This window comes from Phoenix dactylifera, chromosome 5 (assembly GCF_051530095.1).
Source record: "Phoenix dactylifera cultivar Ajwa chromosome 5, Ajwa_hap1_PhDact_Kaust_v1.1, whole genome shotgun sequence".
NCBI lineage: Eukaryota > Viridiplantae > Streptophyta > Magnoliopsida > Arecales > Arecaceae > Phoenix > Phoenix dactylifera.
Genome location: NC_143194.1, coordinates 23228834 through 23238986, shown reverse-complemented (window position 1 = coordinate 23238986; position 10153 = coordinate 23228834). Strand labels below are relative to the sequence as shown.

The 10153-nt window shown below is 38.3% G+C and overlaps 1 protein-coding gene and 1 long non-coding RNA gene across 3 annotated transcripts; one reads left to right on the top strand and one right to left on the bottom strand.

Annotated features, from left to right (window-relative positions):
- Window positions 1–17: 17 nt before the first annotated feature.
- Window positions 18–4019, top strand: LOC149753497 (uncharacterized). Its single transcript, XR_016413229.1, has 2 exons — window positions 18–218; window positions 1164–4019. It is a non-coding gene; the product is annotated as an uncharacterized LOC149753497 (long non-coding RNA).
- Window positions 4020–4190: 171 nt separating this feature from the next.
- Window positions 4191–6714, bottom strand: LOC103711027 (serine carboxypeptidase 1-like). Of its 2 annotated transcripts, XM_039128572.3 has the most exons (8): window positions 6268–6714; window positions 6079–6186; window positions 5711–5985; window positions 5331–5582; window positions 5121–5233; window positions 4901–4999; window positions 4693–4798; window positions 4191–4495 (listed from the first exon to the last, which is right to left on the bottom strand). In XM_039128572.3, exons 1-8 carry the CDS (start codon window positions 6656–6658, stop codon window positions 4352–4354), a joined length of 1488 nt encoding a protein of 495 aa, XP_038984500.3. In that variant the 5' UTR covers window positions 6659–6714; the 3' UTR covers window positions 4191–4351. The 2 variants fall into 2 exon arrangements, with proteins under 2 accessions (XP_038984500.3, XP_088578008.2); XM_088721882.2 differs by having other exon boundaries at window positions 6079–6714.
- Between the last annotated feature and the right edge of the window lie 3439 nt (window positions 6715–10153).

Genomic DNA, 10153 nt, shown 5'->3' with positions numbered 1-10153 from the left:
TTTTTTCTAAAGAGTAGCATAACTTCTTCAATGTCAATAATCAATGTAAAAAGTGATCATGAGAACATGGAGAGTCAACAATCTACCATACATGATGAAATGTACTCTATGTATTCTCCATCTTTTCCCGAAAGACTTCAGAAACGATAACAGACATGATAGTACATCATTCATGGAAGTTTATGCACTGAAATGCCAGCCTATACATGCCTGCTAAGGTAATCTGCAAAGCAAGGTATACCAGTCTGAATTCTGAAAGATTTCTTATAAGTATTTATGTTGCATGCAATCTTTTGGTTTAGTACTTTATGAAGAGGTTATCCTGTAAGTTAGTGTACCGTGGCAATTTAATAGAGCAGCTCAGCAAGTTAAACAGATTCATGCCCATGCAACTTGTATTACTAAATGACGTTGACTAAATAGCATCACTTTATTCTTCTTACCAGTAGATGATTTTCCTGAAATTCTATTTTTGTTATTTCTAAACCCATGATCTCCTGCTCCACTAATTATGAAGCTGCATTTTCAAATGAATGGATGTACTAGTTTTGTCATATTCAGAAAGTAACCAGCAATTACGGTTAGATATGATTGATGTTCTATTAGATTGGTAGCTTGAAACCGGGCCCCTCACCTCTCAGATAAAAAGAGTTAGATGAGCCATAGAAAAATGTCACTCAGCTCCAGTCGATGCAAAGAAGCAAGCCGTGACAATTCTCAGAATTTGTTAGAATCTTGTAATCTTCAACTTCAATGTTAGAAATCATTTGTGTTTGTGCCAAACCTTCACATAAACCATTAAATTTAATATGTTCACTTAAAATGTAAGTCATCCACGGTTGATTAAATTGATAACTATAGAAATTAACTCTACTGGATTTAGCAAATTGCAATTGTTTATAGCATTTTAGATTTACTTCTGCTGGTTGTGCTGCCATTTTATACGTGTCTATATTTTAGTTCTTCCTTCCGCAAAGATGTTTAGCTTTTCTAGGTGCAAAACAAATTGCTCAGACCTATTCTCTATACAATTAAGATATTTTCTTCAGCCTTTTTCAATCAATCTGAACAGAATTATATATATATATGTGTGTGTGTGTGTGTGTTTCTCTTAATATCTGGAGAAAGATTTTTAGGGAACTAGCTTGCTCTGCTTGAAACAGGCCATCAAGATTAAGCTTCAGCTTCTTGTCTGCTGCATGTAGCTTCATCATGTCAAAATTCTGGCCCTCGTCATATTTGTTCATCTTCTTCTGGTTTTATATATATAGAGGTAACATGGGAAGAGAAGAAGTCATGGATAATGATAAATCGTGGGGCATCTTAAAGAGAGACATGCATCTGTAACGTGAGCAATGGCAAGGGCATTAGCACGGGAAAAGTCATCTCAATATGAGGTATGCTTCTTAGTAAATAGAATGACATCAATGTATAAAAGTGTTAAATGTTCTAAATTATATTAAATTGTAGGCATGCAAGAAGGTGACCTCTTGAATGAAATTAGAGGATGATTTTTGTGGGTTTGAGGAGCCAGAAGAAGAATAGGTGGAAAATAGAGGTTTGCTAATTATTTTTTAGAAGGGAGGAAGGGTATTCCAAGAAGAACTAGCTTGAGAGTCTTGAAACTACTCTAACCAGCTCGATAGCCTTGAGAGCTCCTAACTTAAAATATCAGATTTTATTATACACATGAATTTTGCTAGTGGGTGACCAGATAGATATTTTGCCAAAATTATAAGATAAGAGAATCCTTCCAATATTGTGGCACAGGCTTAATTTTTTCCCTCTTCATAAATCCAAATCTCTTCTTAATAGTTTATCTTACTAAGACCTTGTATTTTGTTATTGCATCAAGTTGATGGAGAATAACACGAAGGCACAACAATTTCTCCTCCTCCTGAAATCAGGTTCCACATAAAAACATTAGGAAAAATTGTGGAAGATAATCACACATAATGCAGAAGCGGCCGGTCTACTATGATGTTAAAGGTTATTTTCACAGTTGACTCATAAGTTCACCAAAGGGACTGTCATGGAAAATAGCACACAATAATGAATCCAGGTAGATAATCATACAAAATCTGAAAAGCAAATACGTAACCAACGGATCCAACATAGGCTTGAAATGTTGTTGCAAAATCACCTGGTTTCATTTGAAAAAGCAAAATTCAATGAAAGGACCTCCCTCATACCAAGATTTTTTTTTCCTTCCACTCTGGATTCAACTGTCTATAGCAATCGTGCATGTACCTCAATGTTGACTACTGACAATGTCGAGGTCTTCCACTAGTCAAAATAGCTCGATGGTACTATTGGTATTTCTGTTCTCACCTGTCTTCTCTTTTTTGATGTAAGTTCTCACCTGCCTTCTCATGAGTCATAAAATAAAAATCCATCATTTCCGGGTTTTCTACTGTTTAAATTCAGTGTCTTGACCGTACCTTTCGGTTTTCCACTTAGTCCAGTATGATGGAGAAGGTCAGAATGATGAGTCTGGTATTGAAGCTAAAATTGGGGGCAAAAAGGGAATCCCATATTGATTAGGGATGGCATTCGACAGAAATTTATTCTTGCTGTTATAAGTGAATTTTGTGTTCTGCAGTGTGGAAAAGAAATGGATGTTGCAGGAGCAAGAGTATCCAAACAGCTATACTCTTACACCATTAGCGGTGAGTTTTATGATGGTCAGCTGCAAGGTGTGTGGCAAATTGTCCAGCTGACGTTGCTGGATTAACTCCAGGTAAGTAGATGATACAAATAGAGAGAAAATTCTTCAATTCAGTTAAGAGGTAACTCTGTTGTTGCAGAGATGGGAAAAATTCACTTTAAGAAGATTGAAATATCTTGCACAGTCAGCTAAGCATTTACGTGAGCATGCATGGATGATAACAGCAAATTATTAAACTGTTACATATGTTTGGTTTGTTCATGTCATGACAAATTTGAGCATGGATTCTGAAGCTGTTGATGCTCTTTAATTTCATTACCAGCCTTGCCTTGAGCTTGCTTGCTAAAAATTATGCCCGAGAGGCACTTTGTAAGTCTTGGCAGAGATTATTAGAGTGTGATTCATCAGAAAAAATATATTTATGGAGCAGAATCATCCTTAACAGCACTATCCATCTAGAAAGGAAAGTGTAGTGCTTGGTTGACAAGTTACAAGACAGAAACCATGCATGCAGTCAGCTCTTCATATTTTGGATTGGGTAGCAGCAGCATTGAGAGGAGATGGACTCCCACTATCCAGGCAATCATCAGACTGATATCTTCAGATTTGTTATTCAGGTTATAAATCACATTAATTTGCCACAATTTGATGATTGTTTATAACTTTCAGTGACCTTGCAATTCTATGAATGCCGTAGGCAAGGTTTAGGCACATAAAAGCCAGGATGGTAATTGAAGAAATAATGGCTCATGTGCCATAGGAATCTCACCAAGAAGTTTATTAGAAAATAGGGATGGGTGGCCATTCTTTTCATTATTTATTTTGAGGAAATATAAGTGGTTGTTGAAGGTCAGAAGTCCACACCTGCTGTCCCTACAACGGTTGGTCACAAAGTCTTGCAGAACTTTGGAGCACAGAGAGCATAAGGTCATTTTATGCTCCGTTTATGTAGAGAGCATTTGTCGTCAGCATTGACACTGAAATTTCTGAATTTTGAGACTCTGCATATGGTCAGATCAAACCAGACAAACTTGCCCCACTTCCGTTTAAAAGCATAGGATTTCCTCCCCCCATATGAGATCAAGGAGGTTTGATGTTCGACAGCTTTGACATAATGCTGGAGATGATGTTGAACAACCTTCACAGGAGAACCAAAACCACAAAAAGTCAACATATTCGAGCTTTGCTGACTGTAAAAGATCATGCTGCTCTTATTTTTTGAAAAAGTAACTGCAAGTCTTGAAGTTGCATAAAGTGATTAGAATTCTCTTGCGAAGTGCATATAATTCCTGCATGCATCATTTTGTCACTGAAATTTTCTCAGTTTGGAGTAATTTATGTAGTTTTCTTATCTCAGTGGCTCCTAATTTTTTAAGTTATGTTTAAAACCTGTCAAAGTAGTAACAAATAGTAGCAGGGAAAACTCCTGCAAATTCTCGATGCACCAGATTTCCACCTCACATGCATTAAGTAGGAAAGAAGAAGAAATCATTTAACATGAGAATACCATCATCACGGTGTATCGCATTCCACAATCGGTGAAGGTAATCAATCAAAGGAATAGTCATACACATCAAGGCATGAATACATAAAGCTCGTTCGATTTCTGTGCTGATGCCAGGATGCCATTACCCATCATTGAAATGAAAGAAGATGATTAGGCTTGGATGGGGAGGGTTGTGCTCATGCAGTTGGTGGAAGTTTTCCTTCAAGGAATGATGAAATCATGGTCAGTGATCTTTCAGGTTGGTCGCTCGGCACCATGTGACCGGCTCCCCTTACTGTTGCAAATGTCAAGCCTTTATAGCCGACGACATACCCTCCAACCTGCCATTGCAAAACATCAACCTAGAATCATCAGCATTATGTAACGACGATATGTAACTTAGGAATAGTCATCAACTGAAACTGTAATGATTGCTGTGCATCACAATTGTGTCTGAAAGAAGAAACTCTCGTCTGCTACAGGCCAGAATTGTCATACTGTCCTTGGATATAGATCAATGGGAGATCCTTGTGATTACCTCGCTGTCGGTGTACCATGGGCGCCATGATGATTCGATGTCGAGTCCAAGCATGTCTATGGAGTATCTAGTGGATGTCACTGGAACCACTGAATCTTGATCCCCACTGCAAGAGTGCATTCTCGATTAGTAGATTTCCAGGTGTCATAAGACATTGCATTTGTGCTTGTCATATTCTGTCTGTGGTAGAATTCATGGAAGAACTTACCTATACAACCACACACTAATGCCACTTGAGACGAGCTCTTTAATAGTAGGCAAAAGAGTATCAGGTGCATCATTCCAATTACCACCTCCAACGAAACGACTAAAATATCATAATTAACAAAGCAGCAACAAGTTTAGTTTACTAAATAAGAAGTCTGATGATTTCAATCGTTCGCATCATCCTAAACGGATAAATTAGCTTAAGCAAATGGGTGGTTCACCTGCAAAGACTCCAAGGGTACCATAACCCTGTTACATTAGCATGAAGGGCTTTCTGCACCTCTGGGAGATTCAAATATGACCTAGTATACATCCCGGCGCATGGATCGGCTTCCTTTGATCGGAAAAATTAGGGTAGATCTTTTGCGTTAGGCAGCAGCAGAGTAAATATTCTGTGTTTGAGATAATTGGCCATGTGAAAGGAACCTCACCAATTTGGTTGAGTGAGCTGCCATGGAGGGTCCATGACAAAGAGGAGCATAGATGTTATAGTAATCGATATCTCCAACTTCTGCATCAGCTGCCCCTAGAGCACTCACACAGCCTGGAGTATAATTTCGACTGGTGAAGGTGCACTTCAATCGAATTTCCTTGTACGCTTCGTCGGAGATCAAGGCATGAGTCCAATAGTAGTCGTAAGTCGCCCTCTCATTGGTATTACCATCAATGTATGCATTTCCCATCTGCAAGGTGGCCATTACTCATCTATTAATCAGCCAAAAGTGTTGGTACTTCAGATTGAAAGGTATCATAAAGAGTATTACGCTAACTAAACAAGCAAGCCTAATCATGGGGAATTTATGTGTCTTACTGCAACTCCTTTTAAGTTGATGACTGTTTGATTCGTGTTCTTATTATTTGCAAGGATAAGGCTAGCAAGCTCTGGTATGTAATGCCCGGCATAGCTCTCTCCAGTAATGTAGAACTCGCGAGTCTTGTACTGAGGGAACCTTTCGAGCCAGTTGACAAGAAAAGTGTAGGAATCTTCAGCAGTCCTCTTATCTCCACTCAGCTTGTAGTCAGACGTTGTGTTGGAATATGAAAACCCCACCCCAGCGGGCGATTCCAGGAAGATCACATTCGCCACTACCATTGGATGGTCATTAAGCACGCAGTGGTCTAAAGAATCTTTAAGAGACGAGTGCAATCACAATAGAAAAGAATAACTCAGTTGCTCACCATTGTTCCAGGCATAGATATTGGCATAAAGAGTCCTCCCATCGCTATTGACTCCAAACGGTCCCAGCTCCACCATTGCTCCACCTCCAAGTGAAGAGCAACCAGGTCCTGCAGATTCTAGTAAGACCACTTCATCAGGCCCAGGAAAAAAGGTGCATATGGCATGGTGCTGGTGGTCAAATTGATTACCTCCATTGAGCCATAAGACTAGAGGCTTGGTGGAAGGGTCTTGTGGGGACTCCACGAAGTAGTAGAAGAGCGCTCTACCTGCTTCTGGGTCTACTGTTACATAGCCTGCATATTGATCAAAACTCACTCCTTCCGGTTGTCCTGGCAATTCGTCGATCTTATCGGCTTCCATCTGCCCATCTTGTGGACGGACGTAGACCGGCGAGTAGGCCTTCTTTGAATTTGGATAAGTCTGTAGGTTGTGGTGGAGAGGGCCTGATGACCTTTGGGATTTCATCAGCTCTCGAAGACGGCTTATTTCATCGTATCCTTCCATGTTGGGCGATGCGAGAAGGCAGCATGAGAATGACAGAAGAATTAAGGTGGTGGTTGTCATCCTCCATGGTTCCATGTTAGGAACTAGTTCAATTGAGTTGGTACTAGAGGTAAGGAAGATGAATATATAAAGATGGCCGGGAGGTTCCTAGTATATATATATAGATATATATATATATATATAGAGAGAGAGAGAGAGAGGAGGGCGGAAGGTTCAAAGGGCCGGTTCTTGACTTCAAGGCCATGTACAAATGAGCGGTCCGTTTTTGATTATGGGAACTATCACCATGAACGGAAAGATCAATGAATGTAGAGCCATGGGTTATATAATATAAGAGGTTGGCAGATGCAAAGCGCATGAAAGATAATTGGCCATGCTTGAATTGATGCATGCATTTGTTTTTTATTTTATTTTATGACCAATCTAGGTGTTATTTACCATCATCCAAGTATGAAGAGTTGGATAACAACAAGCTTGAACTAACAATTATTTAACATTATTTTATTTTTTATGCGAGCTCCTTTCTTTTTATTGTCGAAAGCAGGCATGATTTAAGCTAACAAGAATGTATTTGTCAAAAAGGAGAAAAGATTTATTTATAGAGAGGATGAAAATACCAAGTTTCCCACCTAGCAACATTCCAACTACGGCCATGATAGTTGTGAATGATTCTATGGAGGTGCTTCTCAGATAGAATGATTCCCACAGAAGAGTCCGCCTTGAATTCTTTAATGGAGTGGAGGTCTAAGAAATGCTAGTGAGAAAGATGGTTCAATCGATAAATTTGTATGGAATGTTATATTGTGCGGTGGCACCATCAAGACAAAAATGTAATCAAAATTAGAAGGTCTAGAATTCTTTTGTTTTTTGAAAAAGAAATGTTGGACTGCCTTCCTCTTAAGGGGCTGAGGGATTTGAGAAACATCAAATAGATTAAACTAGAATTGGCAGTAAAGTATAAAAAATGAAGTCTAGTGCAGAATTCCGAAATCAAAACCAATAGAGTCTTCATCTTAGAGTTTATTATGGAAAAAAAAAATTAAAACTACATTAAACCATGGAAAACCTACATGATCTATATTCACTCTATTCATATATGAAAAACCCTCTCTGGCGGTCAGCCAACTTTGGCCAGCTGTCGGACCCATCTTCCTTTGCGGAAATTAATTTTCCACCCTCTCAATGACTCTGGTATAATAGAAAATCCCTGTTGACCGAAATTGCCATTATCGGTACAAGAATTTCGCTAATCTTAATTCCCAGTCTCTAATAGCGGGTTTTTTAAAAAAAAATTCGAAGATGCCCCATGACTCTATGGAAATGGTTTGATTGCCAAAAAGTAAAATGGTTGGAATTCCATTTACGATATCCCGATATCTCCTGAGACGCCACTCTCTTCCTCTTTATTTCCCATTGTCGAGTGAAGAGATATCTTTTTATCTGTTTGCAGAGAGTCTCTTTTGATCGAGAGTATGTTTTGATTCTCTTGAGACACCGCATTCTTCTTCTCTGTTTTCCATTGCCGAGTGAAGAGATATCTTGGTTTCTCTTTTTATTGATTTGAAGAGAGTCCCTTTTGACCGAGAGTCCCTTTTGATTCTCCACCCTCCTTATGACTTTGGTATAACAAAAAGTCCCTTTTGTCCGAAACTACCATTTTCGGTCCAAGAATTTCGGGCTGATTGCGATTCAGAGATCCCCTGGCTGATTGCAATCCAAAGAAAAGTCTGTTTTAGCTGGATTCTCTTCTTCTCTATCTGCCATTGCTGATATCCTTACTGAAAATAGTCCCCGTGGCAACAATCCCTTTGCTTCATTGTTGAAAAAGCATTCTAAAGCATCTGTTTATCCCTCGCTTCTTTTTTTGTTGTCATGGCTTCAAAGAACACAAATAGCCCGGTTTTCATAGCTGTTTGTTTTTATGGTAGCGAAACTTTTATTATTTTCATTCTAAGGATGCAAATCTTGATCAAATTTACAAGAAAATAGTGGAAAGGTGGAGACATCTATCTACTACAATGATAGAAGTTACATTTTATGTTCCAAATAAGTCTAGAATGCTTGTTATGCTCATGGACAATAAGAATGTTTGGAATATGTAACAAATATACGTTAACTTAAATGCGCCGGTGATCAAGATGGTTGTTAGTTATTCTCCATGTTTGATCGAAGCTGGTGATGTGATAATCAATATGAGGTAATGCACAAGATATTTGATCTATTTCTGTTTTGCTATTCTTAGTTTAAATTAGTGTTGTATTGCATATTTCACTACTTAGTTTGTGCATTTTAAGTGCAAAATTGTTAGTATGTTGAAATTTTGTTTAACTTATTGTAGGGATAGTGACCCATCCCAGAATGTTGAGTGTAGTTGTAGATCCAAAAATGATTCAAAGGGTGGCTCAAGTAATTTCGGTTGAGTTGTTGAAGAAACAAAAGCCGCAATCGAAGAGGAACCTAGTCAAAGAAATCCTGGATGCTTGGAATACCTCTATAGAGGGTGTTGGTCAGGAGTTCAAAAATGTGGAAACTCTTCGTGACACAATTTGCAACTTCTACACGCAAATTGCAAAAATTTTGTGTTTGTGAAGAACGATCATCAGCGAGTGACTATGGAATGTGCATCTGAGGAATGTGAATGGCATATCCATGCCTCTTGACTTAGAAATCAAAAAAGGTTTGTAATTAAAAAAATGAATAGTAAGTATACATGCGGAGGAGGGTTGCAAGTATGATGTTATATAGGCTTTGAAATGTTAGGTTTCGAATATTGTTAAAGATAAACTTTAAAATATAACGTTATATAGACCGACTGATATCGTAAAGGATATTCGTCGAGAATATGGTGTTGAATTACCGTATCATCAGGCTTGGTATAGGAAGGAGGTAGTTATGAAGGAGCTTTATAGTCACAGATCCCTATCTTATGGCCGGATACGCTGGTATTATGACGTCATTCTTTAGACCAACCCCGACAGTATAGCATGTATGAAATAAGTGAAGGTCGATTCATACACCTATTCATTTCATTTCATGCTTCAATAACGGGTTTCATAAAAGGATGTAAATCTCTAATTTTTATGGATGGAATATTTATGAAGCATAAGAATAGAGGTGTACTACTTGGCGCGACTTCCACAGATGTCAATGAAGATATGTTTTCTATAGCTTATGGTGTCGTCGATACAATGACTAATAACAATTGGAACTAGTTTTGTCGGATTTTGAAAGAAGAACTTCATAGTTGCTATTACTATAATGGCCGGCAATTTACATTTATAATGGATAGATATCAGAAATTATTAAATCAGTGCCAAAGTGCTTTTCTTGTAGTTACCACTCATATTGTATCCGTTACATGAAAGACAACTTCAAGAATCAGGTTTTGCAGCATCATATTCTGAATTTTCAACCTAGTAGTTATCTAACTAATTTTGGATGCCCTAATAAGATCATTTGATAATTGTCAATATAGGTGCTTATCCATTATCTTGCCTCCTCTCTCTCTTCCCTCCCCTCTTTCTCTACCCATGAAAAACAACCCTCTCCCTCTTCCCCTTCTGATATGTT

Bases quoted from the DNA above. Each gene is read 5' to 3' on its own strand.
- LOC103711027 (XM_088721882.2), bottom strand. From the start codon at position 6,658: ATGGAACCATGGAGGATGACAACCACCACCTTAATTCTTCTGTCATTC. The intron at 5,234-5,330 runs GTGAGGTTCCTT...TTCCGATCAAAG, and splicing joins CAGCTCACTCAACCAAATTG to GAAGCCGATCCATGCGCCGG. The intron at 4,496-4,692 runs GTAATCACAAGG...TTGCAATGGCAG, and splicing joins CATGGTACACCGACAGCGAG to GTTGGAGGGTATGTCGTCGG.